General features: G+C 43.6%; 1 protein-coding gene across 1 annotated transcript in view; it reads left to right on the plus strand.

Annotated features, from left to right (window-relative positions):
* LOC144933974 (neuropeptide S receptor-like) overlaps positions 1-6,339 on the plus strand; it is a 60,623-nt gene extending 54,284 nt beyond the window's left edge. The window contains exons 8-9 of the mRNA XM_078859369.1: positions 271-451; positions 6,016-6,339. Of these exons, the coding sequence (XP_078715495.1) occupies positions 271-451; positions 6,016-6,277 (443 nt within the window). The 3' untranslated portion in view covers positions 6,278-6,339. The remainder of the gene's footprint in view (positions 1-270; positions 452-6,015) is intronic.
* Positions 6,340-20,116: the final 13,777 nt, after the last annotated feature.

Raw genomic sequence — 20,116 nt, forward strand, 5'->3', positions numbered from 1 at the left:
AAAAATATGTAGGTGTCATAGAAACTGTTTTGTGAGTGTGGATGTTTATCAGACAGGTGCACATAAGTCGAGGACTGCCTGTACATCGTAATCAGGTTGAATTATTTTGATTGTGCTTAATACAACATAGTTTTCAAATTCTTATATAACTTCAACAACCATAATGTGTCACTTGACATTTTATTTTGTTTTAAAATCTATTATTTATACGAGCCGATAGCCTGTATAAAGATTTATCTGTTAACAAATGTGCTCGGTTCTCATTCCCAGCGTTTGTGCTGTGCTGGAGCCCGTACTTCATGTTTGACATTCTGGACAACTTCTACCTTCTGGCCGAGACAGAGGAACGTAATTTTTCGTTACTCATCATTCAGAACCTGCCTGTGCTCAACAGCGCCATCAACCCATTGGTGTACTGTGCATTCAGTGACAATGCCTGCCACTGCATCCGGTGAGAAATTGCTGTACGCCACCCTTTGAGTCTAGTTCTCGGTGTATTTGTCAACGATTTCCTCGCAAGCATTATTGTTCAGGTGTGTCAAGTGGTGCAGTAACTACTCAAACGTGTGGGCAGGATTTCGAGCAGGCTGACTGTAAAACAGCAAACCTTTGCCCATCGCTACGTTCTTGAAATGGCTGCGATTGGCAAACCCGCGATCCCCAAACTCAAATGGAAAAACTAGGATTTGGTTCATGGTTCGAAATGCAACACCCCCTCCTTTTGTTTTATGTTACCCTACAACAGGAATTATTTACAACTAGCAGGAACCCGCGGAACTTCCGCGAGGATTTGGGCAATGCCCATACGGTCAGTATTATGAAATGTGTTACGGTTCAACAGCAAAAATTAACCATTGTTAAACTCATAACTATAAATATTGTACATTTGCATGTAACACTAAACAAATACTATATAGTAAATAAAACATAAAGTAACATAAAAAAAAGTTTTATTTTCACTTACCTTGAGTCTTGATGCTAGCTTGTCGTGGGAAGGGGGGCAATGAGTCGCCATAATTGCACACACACGGGGCACCCTATATCAACCCAAACATTAAACATGAATTATTTAGAACTAGCAGGAACCCGCAGAACTTCCACGAGGATTTGGGCAGTCCCCGATTTACGAAGGGGGTCTGTTCCGAAGCCAACAAATACAAGTGCTGTTAGTGAGCACCTATGAAGGCCGGCAGGGCTCATGAGGGGACAGGTGGCACCCACCACGTCCGGCCGCCTTGACTCCCCTGTGACGATATTTTTACGCACCTCACCAGGCACTCGTTTGAGGCTGAGTCGACCTAGAGGAGGCCCATAACTGGTTCAGATAATTGTCACTGGTGTTGGCCGTGAGCTGAAATCGAACACAGATCGCCGGGTTCGTTGCGCAGCGCGCTAACCGCTACACTACGGCTCCCCACGCACACAAAGACACACACCAAACGACACCACTTACCCCAACAGGCTGTTGGTGCAAGTGATGGGAGCGGTAGTGTAGCGGTTTGCATGCTGAGCAACTAAAGCGGCGACCTGAGTTTGATTCTTGCTCAAGGTCAACACTAGTACCTGGTGTTTAAACATCACCACTGGGGAGACAAATGTGGCCGGGCGTGGTGTTGGCCACCTGCCCCCTCGTGAGCCATGCCGGCCTTGATACAATGTTATATGCAAATGTAGAATATTTCTTCTTAATTAGTGTAACAATGCTTCCCTTTTTGTTGAACCGTAACACATTTCATAACACTGACCCTTTGGGCATTTAAATGCAGTGCATTCGGTGTTCCGACTTACGAAAGTGTCTCAGGAATGAATTTGATTCGTAACCCGAGGGCTGCCCATACTCCGTTAATGTCATGTCAACTATGGAAATATTAAGATAACATTTAAATATCAAATGTAACCAGTGTTGTGCATCACAGTTAGGAATACAATTTCATTTTCGGGTTTTGTACTAAATGCATGAATCACTACACTTAATTTTTACTTAAAACTTTCGTGACTGCAGGAATACATATTATTTGGTTCTTTCGGTGAAGTCACTTAGACATAAAATAATGAAAAAAATAAAATAAAAACTAATGACGTTTCGATCGCAACACAAGCGGTCGTCATCAGTCAGAGAGAAAATGGGGGGCAAGCCTCCAACTGCAACTGTTTATAAAGGCTTGAAATGGGTGCAGACGAGCCAAAGCTGTGAGTGGGCGGGGGCACAAGTGCCGTGGAGCCAGCGCTGAGCGGCGCAGTCCAAGTGTGCCAGCAGCATGGGCGGGGCAGCCAATGCTAATGCAGGAGAAGACAAAGGGGGAGAGAGAGGGGGCAGAAAGAGGGGGAGAGATAGGGGGAGAGAGGGGGTAGTGATAAGGGGGAGAGAGAGGGGGTAGAATAGTTAGAGAGATGGGGGAGAAAGAAGGGGTAGAGATAAGGAGAGATGGGGGGGGGGGGAGAGAGGCGGTAGAGATAAGGGGAGAAAGAAGGGGGGTAGAAATAGGGGGAGAGAGAGGGGGGAGAGATAGCGGGGGGGGGGGGGGGAGGCGGTAGAGATAAGGGGAGAAAGAAGGGGGGTAGAAAGAGGGGGAGAGAGAGGGGGGAGAGATTGAGGGCGGGGGGGGGGAGAGGCGGTAGAGATAAGGGGAGAAAGAAGGGGGGTAGAAATAGGGGGAGAGAGAGGGGGGGAGATATGGGGGGAGATAGAAGGGCTAGAGATAGAGAGAGGGGGGAGAGATAGGGGGAGAGAGGGGGTAGAGATAGGGGGAGAGAGGGGGTAGAGATGGGGGCCATTGCACCTCGCTCCACACATCCACACTGCTGATGATGGAGGTTGACAAGAAATTACAAATCAAGTCATGACCCAAAGTGGTTGATGATATCTTTCAAATGATTGCTGAGTTTATAACCATCTATACACAATTGCACCGTTTTACTTACACGGTTAAACATCTGCCATAATTTTGTAATTCTATTTATGGATTTCATGAAGCAATGAGTAAAATTTTACCTAAAACTTTCGTGACTGCAGGAATTCATATTCTATAGTTATTTTGGTAAAGTCACATAGATAGAAAAAATAATCACACTAAAGTTATAAAAATAAAGTGGATAAAATATCACGACATTTCGACCGCAACACAAGCGGTAGGCCTCGGCAAGGTAAGGTAAAAGTTAAAAGGTAAAAACAAGAGCCTACCTTTACCCTACCTTTTACCTTACCACAATACAATCACTCTACCCTACCTTTTACCCTTCAGCAGGTAAGGTAAAAGGTAAAAAGCAACGACCTTACCTTTACCCTACCTTTTACCCTTACCCCATACAAATTTCCCGATTACAGGGTAATTACTAGAGAACTACTACACATGCACAAGGTTTATAACGGTAAATGCTAGGTAAAGCGCTTTAATCATATAGAATACTCTCGATTATTCCAATTTTACACGCTTTCTTTTAACTCACTCTGTCTGTCGTTGTTGTTGTTATTGTTGTTGTTGTATCCTCAAATCTTGAAACTCAATTTTTACCCACTTCCTAATGTGGTATCGACTGCAAACTTGATATACTTAGGTCATACTGATGACAATACTATATTCTATCATTAAACATTTGTATATTTTTAAACAATCTTTTTTTATATGTTATGTTTCGGCTTGGGTCTAATTGTCCACGCTCAACTGACGTTGGCTGTAATGGGCCACGGTCCCTTACTTCATGGCAAGCTTCGGGGCCACTTCCTGGAGTCGTGGAGTTCTGTCATTACTAGTACATTTCATTAAAGCGTGTTTTTAATGAAGTTTGTTTTAATATTACTTATTAAATAGAGGCCACGGACTGCACCACGGAGCTTTCAGCGGTAAACAAGGTACCGTATTTACCGGGTAATACTTCGCGCTACCTTTACCCTACTGGGTAATTCTTCTGAGCTACCTTTACCCTATTTACCTTACCCCTTGGCATGTCGACATCTTTACCCTTTACCTTTCCCCTTTTACCCGGTAAAAAGGGTAAATTACCTTACCTTGCCGAGGCCTAACAAGCGGTCGTCATCAGGAACAGGGAGGTTGGCCTCTGAGGGCAAGCTGCTTATAAAGGTTTAGAGATGGGCGGGGCAGCTAATGTTAATGTAGGAGGGGGCTCCGACACCGGCAGTAAGTCTTACAACTGATTACTAAAGTAATTATATAATAGATTAGTAATAAGTTAATTAAAAAATATTGTAATTATGTAATAGATTAGTAATCAGTTACTTGTTATGATTAGTAATCAGTTGTAAATTAGTAATTAGTTGTCATGTGTATTATTTAATAACTGAACCCAATCACTATACCCAATCATGTGCAGAAATCATAGGTGTTAGAGGGGCAGGGTTATTGCGACACATTTATAAATAACGCGATCTAACCCCAAAACCTTTATTATGAATAATATTGGTCGCGAAAGCCTACGTGTTAAACTGACAATGCATATATTATCAGAGTGTGGCTTTTGTTTGCATTCTGACCACACGTATTGTGGTTAATGCAGACATGATTCCTTGTAAAAAGGTCTCAGTTTTGTAGCCAGAAAAAAGGGGAAAACCCTATTCTTATATTTTGGTATTGGCAAAGGGGGTCCCATGATGAAGATGCTCACCCAGTGCTCTCATGACTCTGATAGTGCATTGTCTTTGGGCTGTATGCCTTTTGGCGCCCTCTGGTCTAACACCGTTTGAGACGAAGCTCAAAAGAAAGCTGTCTTTGGTGTGGACCAATCAGTTTCAAGGACAATGCATATATTATCAGAGTATGTGTTTTGTTTGCATTCGGACCACAAGCATTGTTGTTAATGCAGACATGATTCCTTGTAAAAGGTTTTCAGTTTGGTGCCACAAAAAAGGGGAAATAACCTATTCTCATATTTTGGTACTGCCAAAGGAAGTCCCATGATGAAGAGGAAGTGTTTGATTAATGAATTTATCCAAAAGTATATATATTTTAAAATGTATGAAGTAACGAAATGGTATTTCATTCTCAGCTTATTTACAAACATACATTTGAATCATTTGCTGTTAAGTCACTTTCACACCTGCAATATACATCAAATAATTCATGCACAACTGACTGCTAGCATATGATCAAATAACATGGTGCATACAGTATTTGTGTATTTACTCTCATGTAATGACACGTGCCAACATAAATATTTAATTGGTGCCTTGAGCCAAAATTGTCGAGCATTTGAGTCATGTTTCTAATAGCAACAAGTACAGCCCATTCAGGACCAAATCGTTTGAAAATATGGAATGCGACATCAAGCTGAAGGGAAGGTGTATCAGCTGATTAATGCCAATGTAGTCTGGTATTGCAAAATTCCCATCTAATAGCATATTTATAATTGATGTGAAATTTCTCTTTTAAAAAAATGTTATTGAAATATGGCAATATTCCATCATAACCCTGACAAGGTGGAGTGGTCGTACAAACCCAGCAATCTGTATTTGATTTCCGACCACAGTGGAGCTTTTTGTGTTATATACCTGCATCCTCTATTCCCCTCACATGTACCAACCCTTCCAGAAAGTGTTTCAGCAGGCCCAATGCGCCCACTTAAGAATCATTCAGTATTTTTTTTCATGACATGGACTCAAATTGTGCAGGCATATGTAATATATTTTACAGCATGTAACTCATCTAAAACGCTGCATGCACATACATACGCAGTACGTACATTTAATGGTTTCAGATCTGGTCACAGCTCTTACAGGAGATAATCACATTGTGTCAAAAGTGTCTTCAATGGATTCACAAATAAGTTAATGGCACAACGACGTGGCTTATATCCAGACCCAGTTGATGCAATCATTTCTAGATTCACTTGGCTTCCCATTCGGGTCTAAATTAAATTTTGACTGTACCCGAGTGAGGACAATTTATGAAATATGCCCAATAACAAATCCCTCTTATTTTTCACACTGACTGTTGGGAGTGGAAATGCATGTATGTGATTCTGTAACTGTCATTTTCCACCACCCTTCTCTTGTACACGCAGGTTGGGGATAAAGACATCGTGGATGTCCCCCGTGCGTCTGCGGAAGCGCCAGCATGACCTGCGGTGTCTGGACCGTCGTAATTGCTCCACACACATTCCAAGGGTGTCCACAAGCCCAGGCAGGCAAGATACTTGGAGGCACAACGATGCCACCGAAATCTCCTCATCGGACATCATCCTCACATTCGTATCTGAGACGTCATCTATCAAACAGCAGTCAGCACATGCTGTACTGCCCAGGGAAAACGTTTGTGTGCAATAAGAGGTTCGTTTGTGGCCTTTTTAGCTGTTGTGATAACACGTGCCTGTGCATTTCTGGTTTAAACCTTTCACACGCTGTACTCGACATGGCATTAGTAGCTTTGGCCATAGCATCTTAACCTTCATGGACCTAAACGTCGATATAAACTTTGCATTGTGATTTACGTTTTCTATTTGTGACAACTCGACGTAAACTTAAGAGGGGAAAATACTCTCATAATTATTATCGTAATATGTACGCAGCATATTTTCACTATATTATGTAATTTAGTGCTGTTGTCAGTGTTTAACAATTGGAGAGACGGGCTCATTAAGTCCTAGCTGGTGGACCATTCAGCCCATCGTCGCTCAAGGCCCAATGGCTGTCCTATAACTGGACTGGTCTTTGCCCACATGAAATAATGACAAATCCATGAACGCACGACATCATATTGACATTAATTACACCCAATGTCAGAATATTTTGTTTTCACATCCTAAAAGTATTACAGGCAAATTATAATAATACGGTTAAACGCTTTCTATCCACGAGTTCTGGATTCGCGAGTTTCGCATATCCGCGAGTTGCGAAATGTGTACCGTACCAGACCACCTCCACCGGGGAGGTGTGGGCAAAAATTTACATTGGGAACTGCGAAGACGAGGCACGCCTCCTAAGCTGCCCACGTAAGTCCTCAGTCTCGCAGTAATCCCGCTCTGAACTCGCTACTGTATTGTTTTTTTTTTACTTTATACGTACTTGCAGTCAACACGTTTATACATTTTGATGTAAACGAGTCGATTCTGAGCACTCCGTAGGGTGCTAAAATGATAACAACTGTGCGTTGTTATCAAACACCTGCGTCTCCCGAGGAGTCATCCTCTTGAATTCACAACCACCTCTATCGTCGTCAAATCATCATCACAAACGTAATGAATAAATAAAAACACATTGCTCGTAATGAATAAATAAAAAAACACATTTTCTTAGTTCTTTCGGTAAATCATCTTCTTGGTTCTTTCGGTAAAGTCACGTAGAAGGGAAGTAATAAAATAATAAAAATAAAACAATAAAATAAAATAATTCTCACGACGTTTCGGCTACAACGCAAGCAGCCGTCTTCAGGTGAAGAATGAGACACTACCAAGCTAGGAGCTTATATATAAGCTGGGTTGGAGGTGGAAGAGCGCCTTAACAAAAAGAATGTGCATATGAAGAGGAATTTAGCATATTCATGGGAAATGCGTAGGAGGTGGGCGGGGGGGTTTCAAAGTCATATTATGCCCATGCATTATGCAGGATCAGCAGCACCAAGGGGGGGTGCAGGGAGTAGCATTAACAAAGGAAAGGAATGTTAATGATATGTAGCTGCAGTTACTAAACAACCACGTAGAAAACTAAAGTATAAACTACATAAAAAACTAAAGTATAAACTGCATAGCACCATCAGTATACTTACTATACTCTACAATAAGCTGAGTTACTAACAGCAAGTAATACATTACAATTCTACGTCGTAAAAATTATATAATATGATTCCATCTAAACTTTATTCTCTTACATCACATGAGCATATACCGTACTATATACTGCCATAGATAAACCCAACATTAAATTATATACTGTATTGCTATAAACCACCCTATACCTTGTACATTTTAATATAACACTATGTATTATTCTACCCACCCTAATGTGTATCGAAATGGTTTATTACGTCCTTCCAATGATTGCTAAGCCAGAATCCGTCTTCTCGGTTAAAATTGTCTCTGTGTTTGTATATGTGGATCGCCTCATGAACGAATCTCTCATGATAGCCAGATGGCTTGCAGAGAACCTCTGTCTTGGAGAAGTCAATGTCATGTGAGCCCACTGAGTTGTAACAGTGATCTGCCACGGCTGAGGTGTTTGTCCTACCGTGTTTCAGGTCAGCTTTATGTTCACGGATGCGGTCCGAGACATGTCGTTTGGTTTCCCCAATGTAACTGCTACCACAGAGGCAACTTAGTTTGTAGACGCCAGGGTACTGTATGTCTGGAACCACATCTTTTACAGACGGTACCAGATCACGGATTTTATGTACTGTGTTGAATCGGACCTGGATCTTGTGTTTAATCAGGATTTTGGAGATCTTTTTTGTGACCCCAGCAATGTAGGGTAAGGTGATGGTCTTGAAAGGCTCCTCAACAGGATCCTTCTTGATGGTTGGAGTGATGGCTTTGCGGATTGTGTAGTCAGAGTAACCATTAGCCTTAAGAGCTTGGCGTACGTGTTTGAGTTCACTGGAAATGTGTTCATGGTCGGAGATGCATTGGGCTCTATGATATAGAGTCTTGATGAGGGAATTCTTCTGGGATGGATGGTCGTGGGAATCCTGTTTTAGGTAAGCATCCGTATGGGTGGCTTTCCTGTAGACAGAGTGGCTCATTGAACCATCAGGTCTCCTTTTGATTAGGACATCCAAAAAGGGTAGCTTGCCATCTTTTTCGACTTCCATGGTGAATCTGATGGCTGGGTGTATGGAATTGATGTGGTCGAGAAATTGGTCTAGAGCAGGCCGGCCATGTGGCCAGATGACAAAAGTGTCGTCTACGTACCTCTTCCATAAGGTCGGGCGTAGAGTGGCAGTCTGGATGGCGTCCGTCTCAAATTTCTCCATGAAGATGTTGGCTACAACCGGAGATAGGGGGGGGGCCCATTGGGGTGCCCTCAATTTGCTTGTAGAAAGTTTCATTCCAGGTGAAGTATGTATTGGTTAAGCAGTGTCTCACCAGGGGGGGTACCCCAGCATTCAGTCCTTGATGAACCAAGTCTTCAATGATTGCGATGGTGTCAGGTACAGGAACCTTGGTGAATAAAGAAACCACATCAAAACTGACAAGCAGGTCGTCTGGGGACAGGGCAATCCCTTTGATTGTCGATACCAGGTCAGTAGAGTTTAGTACCGCAGAGGTGGTTTTTCCAGTGAAAGGCCGTAGGATTTCAGACAAAAAACGAGCCAATTTATAGGTGGGGGAGTTGATAGTAGAGACAATGGGACGAAGAGGTGTATCTTCTTTATGTATCTTTGGCAAGCCGTATAATCTTGGTGGCCTGGCTGCAGAAGGTTTCAACGAGAACTGTTTGGTCTGATCAAATAATGCGGTTGAATCAGAAATGATTTTGTTGGTTTTAGTGACAAGGCTGTTGGTGGGGTCTCTTTTTATTTTTGTATAGCTGCCATCGTTGAGTAGTTCTTGAATTTTGTTGTTGTATTTTATTTTGTCCATGATGACAGTGGCATTGCCTTTGTCGGCTGAGAGGATGACAATGGCATCCCTCTTTTTTTATTGAGCTAATTCAAAACGCTCATCTTTGCTGATGTTGCTAGCTGGCATCTTAGCGTTTTTGAGGGTTGCAGAGATTTCGGATCTTGCTACGTCTGCAGCGATGTGACTCAAGCCCTTGAGAGCTACATCTACTCGAGCAATTATATCATTAACTGGTATGTGTCTAGGTGTGACTGCAAAGTTTAGTCCTTTAGCTAAAACGGATTTCAAACCTTCAGAAAGAGAACTGTTACTGCGATTAATTACGACTTTGTTAACATCTAGCTTTTTAATGTGTGGGTCCGGTTTCTTGTTTGAGAGGCGGTTGAATTTGGAAATCAAGTTGTCCTTACATTTAGTCGACATAGCGGCAGCTGAAGAGGCAGTCATTTTTTCTACATGTTCCCAATCCGATGTGGACATTGTTGCACTCAAAGATAAGTGTGATTTGTAGAGTGTCTTGTCTAACTGATCTAGTTCGGTGCGCGTAAGTCTGATTTTCTCTGAGATAAGAGCTAAGCTAGTTCTAGACAGAATTCGTTTCGCATTAGAAGAAGTTACAGCAGCAGATGTTAGTGTAAATGCGTTTGGTATTACCTTAGAGTCGCGGCATCTCTTCAGAAAGGTGAGAGACTCGATTAGCTGAGCCTTCTTATCACGGAGCTTGTTGAAGGATCTCAAAGTTATGTGGAAACCCTCCCCGTAGAGGCGGTTAAATTTCGATTTAAAGCTTTCGTGACTGCAGGGATTCATCTTCTTGGTTCTTTCGGTAAAGTCACGTAGAAGGGAAGTAATAAAGTAATAAAAATAAAACATAATAAAATAAAATAATTCTCACGAAGTTTCGGCTACAACGCAAGCAGCCGTCTTCAGGTGAAGAATGAGACACTACCAAGCTAGGAGCTTATATATAAGCTGGGTTGGAGGTGGAAGAGCGCCTTAACAAAAAGAATGTGCATATGAAGAGGAATTTAGCATATTCATGGGAAATGCGTAGGAGGTGGGCGGGGGGGTTTCAAAGTCATATTATGCCCATGCATTATGCAGGATCAGCAGCACCAAGGGGGGGGTGCAGGGAGTAGCATTAACAAAGGAAAGGAATGTTAATGATATGTAGCTGCAGTTACTAAACAACCACGTAGAAAACTAAAGTATAAACTACATAAAAAACTAAAGTATAAACTGCATAGCACCATCAGTATACTTACTATACTCTACAATAAGCTGAGTTACTAACAGCAAGTAATACATTACAATTCTACGTCGTAAAAATTATATAATATGATTCCATCTAAACTTTATTCTCTTACATCACATGAGCATATACCGTACTATATACTGCCATAGATAAACCCAACATTAAATTACATACTGTATTGCTATAAACCACCCTATACCTTGTACATTTTAATATAACACTATGTATTATTCTACCCACCCTAATGTGTATCGAAATGGTTTATTACGTCCTTCCAATGATTGCTAAGCCAGAATCCGTCTTCTCGGTTAAAATTGTCTCTGTGTTTGTATATGTGGATCGCTTCATGAACGAATCTCTCATGATAGCCAGATGGCTTGCAGAGAACCTGTCTTGGAGAAGTCAATGTCATGTGAGCCCACTGAGTTGTAACAGTGATCTGCCACGGCTGAGGTGTTTGTCCTACCGTGTTTCAGGTCAGCTTTATGTTCACGGATGCGGTCCGAGACATGTCGTTTGGTTTCCCCAATGTAACTGCTACCACAGAGGCAACTTAGTTTGTAGACGCCAGGGTACTGTATGTCTGGAACCACATCTTTTACAGACGGTACCAGATCACGGATTTTATGTACTGTGTTGAATCGGACCTGGATCTTGTGTTTAATCAGGATTTTGGAGATCTTTTTTGTGACCCCAGCAATGTAGGGTAAGGTGATGGTCTTGAAAGGCTCCTCAACAGGATCCTTCTTGATGGTTGGAGTGATGGCTTTGCGGATTGTGTAGTCGGAGTAACCATTAGCCTTAAGAGCTTGGCGTACGTGTTTGAGTTCACTGGAAATGTGTTCATGGTCGGAGATGCATTGGGCTCTATGATATAGAGTCTTGATGAGGGAATTCTTATGGGATGGATGGTCGTGGGAATCCTGTTTTAGGTAAGCATCCGTATGGGTGGCTTTCCTGTAGACAGAGTGGCTCATTGAACCATCAGGTCTCCTTTTGATTAGGACATCCAAAAAGGGTAGCTTGCCATCTTTTTCGACTTCCATGGTGAATCTGATGGCTGGGTGTATGGAATTGATGTGGTCGAGAAATTGGTCTAGAGCAGGCCGGCCATGTGGCCAGATGACAAAAGTGTCGTCTACGTACCTCTCCCATAAGGTCGGGCGTAGAGTGGCAGTCTGGATGGCGTCCGTCTCAAATTTCTCCATGAAGATGTTGGCTACAACCGGAGATAGGGGGGAGCCCATTGGGGTGCCCTCAATTTGCTTGTAGAAAGTTTCATTCCAGGTGAAGTATGTATTGGTTAAGCAGTGTCTCACCAGGGGGGGTACCCCAGCATTCAGTCCTTGATGAACCAAGTCTTCAATGATTGCGATGGTGTCAGGTACAGGAACCTTGGTGAATAAGCAAACCACATCAAAACTGACAAGCAGGTCGTCTGGGGACAGGTAAAGTCACGTAGAAGGGAAGTAATAAAATAATAAAAATAAAACATAATAAAATAATATAATATAACACATTGCTCTTTATTATTTATGGTAGTCATTGTTATTAAAACATTTACCACCCCCCCCCCCACCCATGTTCACTCGTACCAGCAACATAACCCTATTTTTCCCCATTGGAACATGGTTTCTGCATTTGGGAATTCTGTATTCACGAGTGTTTTCAACAACGTAACCCTCGCGGATAGAGAGGGTTTACTTTACGCGTGTTCGTGTGTCTATAACGAACCAGAACATATGTATTATGTAGGTATGTTCAACTTATTTTGAGCCGTACATAGACAACCGTGCTTATCGGAGGTGTGTGGAAGGACAACAAACTAATCACAAAAAATCAGTACTAAAGAAAAGAGTTCTCAATTTAGATTTAAAACTGCATAGCCCCAGTGGCTTCCTAATATCGGAAGGAAGAGCATTCCAGACGGCCGCAGAAAACTGAAAAGAAATAAGTTAACATGTTTTGTCTAGTTCCTTCCGACAAACAGAAAGGTCGTGCATCCATTCAGCTTAATCGTACTTGCAGTGGGTAGAGCGTTACAACCTCGCTGTGTTTGATGAAGTTTTGCTCCATTCGACTCTACAAGTCTTGTTCGTGTGTCTAACTCTCAAATGCTCTTTCCCAGTGTTTCCTGCAAATAATTGAGTAGATAGTTTTTCTTTGTTCTTGTTGCTACTTTTATCGATCAAATGTATTGTAATTGAGATACAATCGTGAATAATTGTAATGTATTTTCAGCATATATCCATATAGATGTAATAAAAGACTCCGTCAGGCACTGCTGGTCTCCGTCTGTCTTTTTTTCAGGTTCTCCTCTGCACCCCCACTGGCCTCCTCTCGGACCAGTGTCGTCTCGCGTGCGCCCCGCGCACGCTCCCTCTCGCGTGCCACGCACGCTCCTCTGTTAGCTCCTCTATTCCCGCACTCCGCACACCGCTGGCCGATGGCATGCAGAGGTCCTTCGGCCACGTGGCCGATGGCGCGGATCTTTCCTCACCATGCAACGTGGCTCAGCCCCCTAACTTCCCCAACTGCCCCGATCTCTCGCGGGCTCCCACTTATATACATTCCCCCCACGTGACCCTGACTCCTCCCCTTCCGGATCCTCAGATCCGGCCTTCCCATACTACCCCGCTGGCTCCGCCCCCATTCACCTCGCCTCCCATTGGAGCCGAGGTGAACGGTGGCCCCTCCCACACGCCCTGCAGACCAGGCTCTGCCCCCCAATACCCCGGGCCGTGTGATTGGACCCGAGCCCAGCAACAACCCCATTTACGCTCGCATTACATAGATATGAAAAATCAATCTTTCCGTATGACATAATCAGTTTATGAAACCATCAGTTTCTCTACATATTCGCCAACCTTTTACTACGGAAGTTCCGCAGGTTCCTGCTCGTGAAGTATATATTACAGTATCATCAATTTACCACACCTGAAAAATAGTACATGTCATAACTTCGTAAGAATATATTTGCATTCGGACCATTGCACAAAACAGATGACTGTCTGCATTTGTCATTTATGTCATGTGGTTTTCCATATGCAATTTGTAGCAAAACTCAACACGCTTTTGTCATTTCCATAGCACAGCTGGATATATTCAGTGATAGAGTTATTGTAAATATATTGATGGAGTAGCGGTGTGGCTCAAACGTCAGAGCTTTCAGCAGGCACTGCGGAGATTGATCATTTGAGTTTGAATCTTGACAGCCACCTGTGATTAAACAGAGTTCCCATGCGTAATGAGTTTATGAACTGCATACAAAAAAACACATGTAGTGAGTCCAACTGAGTCGCAGACGTTGTCTTGGGAGCAACACTATTTATATGAATCCTTGCAGTCACGAAAGCTTCAAATCTAGAACTATTTATTACATCGACTCAACACAACATAACATAACCTACACTCGGGTGTTGAACGCCCATCTAACCACGCTACGGCAGAACAAGACACGGTCCCGCTATCCCGGTCCAGACCACGAGCTGGGTCCCGGACCGCGTGGCTAGAGGCTTCTTCAACCCGACATGGATCTTCACTCACCAACAGTCAAGAACCCCCGAGCCCCAAACGGGGCCCCCTGTTATATCAGCCTGGGCCGCAGCTGGCTCCGCCTCTCGCCCCGCCCACCTTCTCGATCTCTCCAGCACTTTCCCCAAGGCTCCCAAGAGCTCCTCTATACCACGTGACCCACCAGCAGCCCCCATCCACCAGTAGCCCCCCAACAATATCATCCGGTCACGTGTCAGCAGGTCACCCAGAGTATCATGCCCCAACGTCACCCTGGCTGGCAGACATTCTCTCTTGCTCCCTCACCCGGAGCCCGCACCGCATAGTGTACATGGTGCCCTTGCTCTAACCAGCGCTCACCCAAGCCCCGCTAGGGCTGGTACTGCGCCCAGTAACCGGGCTACATATAATGGCAACATACTATCCGCCGTGGCCTCGCAGGCCCGGCACAACATAATAACATACCCAGTCACTACACATACGTTGAATTTGCTTCTGCACTTGACATTGCTAAATTACAGCTCTTGAGAATTAAAATAACAATTTGTTATGGGACATGACTTTCATATGCAAATCAGGTGTGATTAGTTAGTGGTCCACTCTCCTGTGTGGACGAGCGATAACTTAAAATGATCTCAAAAAGGTATGGCTCTGTGATATCCACTTCCACGTGCCTAACTATAATATGAAGGCTTTACTGCACTTCGAGATATCTGAATGGATACTGTGTCTCACGATATGAAGCTATAAATGTGGGAGAAGATGAAAACGACATTGTCGGTCATGATTTATCCACTTCTGGATGAAGGCCTCCAAGTTGTCACCTCTCATGGTCTCATAATGACACAATTCATCGAGTGCCTGAATACAGAGTGATCTCAATACTTCATCTCTGCAGTCGACATCCTTTCAGGCTGCGACTTCACAGTTTAAACCACCAGCCATCATCCCTGTGATGCTTAGTCTCTTGCCTGCTTTCAAAGGCTCACCTTCATCGGCGTCACTTATATTTTTGGTCAGCCAGATCACTGCCGTGTATATTGTGGGTCAAGTCATGCGACAACAGTCGAGACCATTCACCTGAGGCAATTCAATAGGGTTTGTTCTGCCTCACGGCAGGAATTTTGCCTCACGGCAGATGGGGGGGGGGGGGGGGCGTATGTACACAGCGATTTCCTGTTTTTGATGCTGGTTTTGGTCACGTGACCAGGAAGTTGCGAATTAAGATTCCCGCTTAACCACGCGGGCGTCGGCCATTACACTCATAATTCAAGATGGCGGCACACATCGCGTCCCAGTGAAGCCAGCCGCAATTGTCCATTGTCGGACCTTAAGAAGCATTGTCTGTAAGTTCGTTTATGTTCTTACAATATTGGCAATGCTGTTATAATGTTAGAATGGCCGTTATAAGGATGTAAATGCCTTTATAATGCTGTTAAATTGTTATGATAAATACGAGGCCTAGTTAACAACGAAGCCTGCAACTTTCCTTATTGTGAATGTTACTTGTAATTTAATAAGTCGAGTCAAACTTGTACCCAAGTAACTATATTGCGATCTGGAGAGCAAGGATGACAAAATGTCTCATTCATAGTGCAGTGTTATGTGTAGTACTGTACATCTGGGGTGCAGTGTGATGATAACACGGTGTGCCTTTATGTAACACAGCAGCTTATGCTCTTGTATAGCTATTCAGTGGTAATGTAGGTGCCTGCCCCCTCCAGGATCTATTGTTTAGAAATATGTTATCTAAGACAATGTTATGATGCTGTGGTATTCATTCATTGTGTTGGTGTTTCCGGGTTATAACAGATGCTGTATCTGTGTTTTCACACCAGTTTTACCTCGTTAAACTCAATAAATGACGTTTGGAGTCGGACGTTCATCCTGGCTCCGAGGGTTTATTGAACAAGAGGTTAACTACTCAGCTAGCGGTGCAACGCAGTGCACAGCGAGGCCGAGACAGGGTTGGTCGGTCTTATTTTTAGACAAGCCACCCTGCCAGTTCTCACGCAGTAGCGTATCTCTCAGTGGCGGCTCCTGCAAAATCTCTCAGGGGGGGCAAATGTTTGGATGATTGATAAGGATAAGGTCCACCCATGCAATGGATAAATTAACAGCTTAAGCATGTAAAGGCAACTTCACTACTTTAATATTAATGAAAAATAAAGTGACTCTTACAATACATCTCCTTGTTTGTTTCTATACTCACTATTATTACACTGCTTACATCACATTACTCGCTTAATACACTGCTTACTTATACTGAAATTTTGCTCTTCTCTCTTTCAAAGTAGCAAAGTGATCAATTACTCTGTCATTCAAAGCAGGCATGTTCCTGACTAGTTCCCTCTCCATGGAAAGCATAGCCAGTGCATTCAGACGTTCCTGTCCCATTACATTTCTCAGGAATGTCTTGATTTTCTTTAAGGTTGAGAAACACCTCTCAGCTTCAGCAGTTGTCATGGGAGTGGTTATGAGGATGTTCAACAGAGCAACAGTCTCTGAAAAAGTATCCTGGAGGTTGTACTTCAGCAAAACCTGGTACAGCGCCAGTGCACCACAGCAGCCCTTGAATTCTGGACTCTCATAAATGAGAGACAGTTCAGTCTTCAGCGTCGCCTTATTTAACATAGGGTATGCCCTGACAGTGATGTTCAGAGCCTCAACAGGGAATGTATGGCCATGCTGTTGAAACATCTCTCCTTGTAGCAGCGTGGCACTTACAAGGTGGTCGGTAAAGGAGATCCTTTCTTTGGTGTGGACCAAGATTGTGTCGCAGACCTGACAAAATAAATACATTTATTTTAGTTATAAAATAAATTATTTATTATAATATAAATATGGAGATACAAGGTTTCCATCCCGACAGCAACAATGTATCAGGCAGAATCCATATTTAATATCTCCATATTTTTTCAACAATTATTGCTATTGGTCACCCTTTACATCTGTCAATGTGTTTTACAAATATTTAACCAATGAAAAGCATTAAAAGAGCTTGGAAATTATTTTGGGGAAAAAACAGATTTTCTTTCGTTTCCTGAAAAGTAACAGTTTTGGACATACAAGGCTTCCGTCTGACAGCGATGATTTGTGTGTGTGTTATTACGTTAATTAACATTTTACCAAAATTCAAGCTAAAATTGGAGTTTGACAAGGGTTTTTGACCAGTAAATGTATTTTCAATCCACTCAGATAGTTTACTTTATTAAAGATTCCACTAGGTGGCGACAAATAATATTGTTGACTGAGACGTGCTTACGTGTGATGACGTAAGCACGTTAGTGCGAGCCCTCCCAGAACCCATAGAGAATGCATTGCAGCGCCTGCAGTTCGAAAAAAAACATCTTTGAGTGTAAGTCTATGGGAACACTCTGTGCGATTCTCAGCCAGAGTGAAATCGCCCAAAAAGAGGCGGTACTCCACAGAACGTGACATGACGCTGATTGGACTATATCCAGAGGCACAGTGACGGCTAGCGTAACTCTGTGGTTGAATGAGATTGTGAATGTGATTGAAAAAGTCCCTTTCACACTTTGGTGGTGCGTCGCCCAATCGCCCTAATGAAGAAACCGCCCCTGGTATCTCTGGAACACCACAGTGCACTCACAATATCTTACAGGATGACGCCTTCATCCCGACACTCACACCTAAGCCTACGCGTTCCTGAACACACACACACCCTTAAATAAGGCACGTTAAGCCTTAGATGGGGTTGACCACCTGCTTTGGGCTACATTCGCAACACCCTGACTGCAGGTGCAAGCTCGATCCCGTGCGTCGTGGACCACCACCGGCCTGACACCGTGGCCAGAGCAAGTGGCGTCAGACGCAGCCTCCTTGCTCCTCTCCGCTCCCCTTCTGCTGAAGTTCATTTGCCCGTCCCTGCTCCCCACCGAGTGTCCACTGAAATTTACACAGGGACTGTTAATTACAGACCCTGGTGTCTTACAAATATATATATTATTTTAATATCCGCGCTCTAACCACAGTCTTGCCGAGCTGCTACTTACAGCCTGAAGCTTGGCCGTTTCCTTGGACCACTCCTGTTCAATGCTGGCTGGAGCTCGAGAGCAGAGATGCTTGGAGCTGGGGTTTTCCTCCATTCACCCTCTATCGTGTGGTGGGTGGAGGGGGGGTCCATATTCATAGGAAGCTGGGCTTTGCACACTCAATTATGATTGACACCTTGTTTTCGATATTCTTGGGTCTTTCGGTAGTCACGTAGATAGGTTCAAAGAAAATAACAAAAAATTACAAAAAACTACGACGTTTCGATTGCAACACAAGCAGTGGTCTTCAGGAAAAGGGGGGTTAGCTTCCAAGGCAAACTGTTTATAAGGGGTTTGAAATGGGCATAGCCTAAATGTCAGCAGCCAATGATAATGTAAGTGGTGGGCAGCCAACCCAACGGTGGTTGGTTTTCCACCAATCAAAGGGCTGCCAGGTGAAAATTAGCATGTTAAAGAGGGATTAGCATGTTAATGGAAGATCAAAGAGTTGCGACCAAGGGGTCGGCGCGCGAAGTGACTGTGAAAGCGCAAGTTTGAAATGGGCGTACAACTAACATCGGAAGGTGGTAGGATGGGAACAACTAACATCGGAAGGTGGTAGGATGGGAACATCATAGCCAATTATGACTTAAACTGGTTGATAACGTCCTTCCAATGATTGCTCAGTTTGTACCCATCTTCTCGGTTGAAATTGTATCTGTGTCTATATATATGGATGGCTTCATGAACGAATCTTTGTTGATAGCCAGTGGGCTTGAAAAGTACTTAGATAAATAAATTTTGCGTGAGCCCACCGCATTAAAACAATGATCAGTATTGGTCCCACCATGTTTCAGATCTGCCTTATGCTCACGAACACGGTCCAAGACATGTCGCTTAGTTTCCCCAATGTAACTACTGCTGCAGACACAGCTTAGTTTGTAGACGCCGGGGTATTGCATGTCAGGGATCACATCCTTCACAGATGGGATTAGATCACGAATTTTATGTACTGTGTTAAATCGAACCTGGATCTTGTTTTCTCATGATTTTGGAAAAAAAATTAGTGACCCCTGCAATGTATGGCAAGGTGATGGTTTTGATTGGGTCCTCAGATGGTTCTTTCCCAACGGTTGGGGTGATAGCTTTATGGATTGTGTAGTCTGAATATCCATTCATCTTGAGAGCTTGGTGTACGTGTTCCAGTTCACTCGCTAGGTGATGACGGTCGGAAATACATCGAGCTCTATGGTGTAGAGTTTTGATAAGGGAATTCTTCTGGGATGGATGGTGGTGGGAGTCAGGTTTTAGGTAGGCATCCATATGGTTGGCTGTCCTGTAGACAGAGTGTCCCATTGAGCCATCTGGTCTCTTTTCGATTAAAACCTTGTTTGCTGCACGCTTTTATAATTTTCAATTACTCCCTTTTCCTATACATGCGGACCACACATTGTATTTTCCCTTGTTACTGTAGTGAGTTCAATGAGACGTAGATGACGTAGTCGGAGGCACACTTATTTATTATAACTTTACACTCAGCACAGGCCAATGTATACAACACTCTAAGGGGTAACGGCCCCTTCACCCGTCTAACAGGGAGACCCCACTAACACTAGCCCAGCTAGCCTGCTCCCAGGTCCTCCACTTGCGAGCTAGGGGAGGCTAGCTGATACAGCTCTGGCCAAGCTAGGATCACGGCACCCTTAGCCAACCAGACCGGCTCTTACAAGAGCATCGGCTCCGGGCTCTCGGGGCCACGCCACTGGCTTGCCCTGGTCAGTCCTTAGAAGGACAGCGAGCTAGGGGAGTCCCAGGGCCTATATAGCCGGTCTTCACTCTTCACTGG

The sequence above is a fragment of the Lampetra fluviatilis genome, chromosome 1 (genome assembly GCF_964198595.1).
Source record: "Lampetra fluviatilis chromosome 1, kcLamFluv1.1, whole genome shotgun sequence".
Classification (NCBI taxonomy): domain Eukaryota; kingdom Metazoa; phylum Chordata; class Hyperoartia; order Petromyzontiformes; family Petromyzontidae; genus Lampetra; species Lampetra fluviatilis.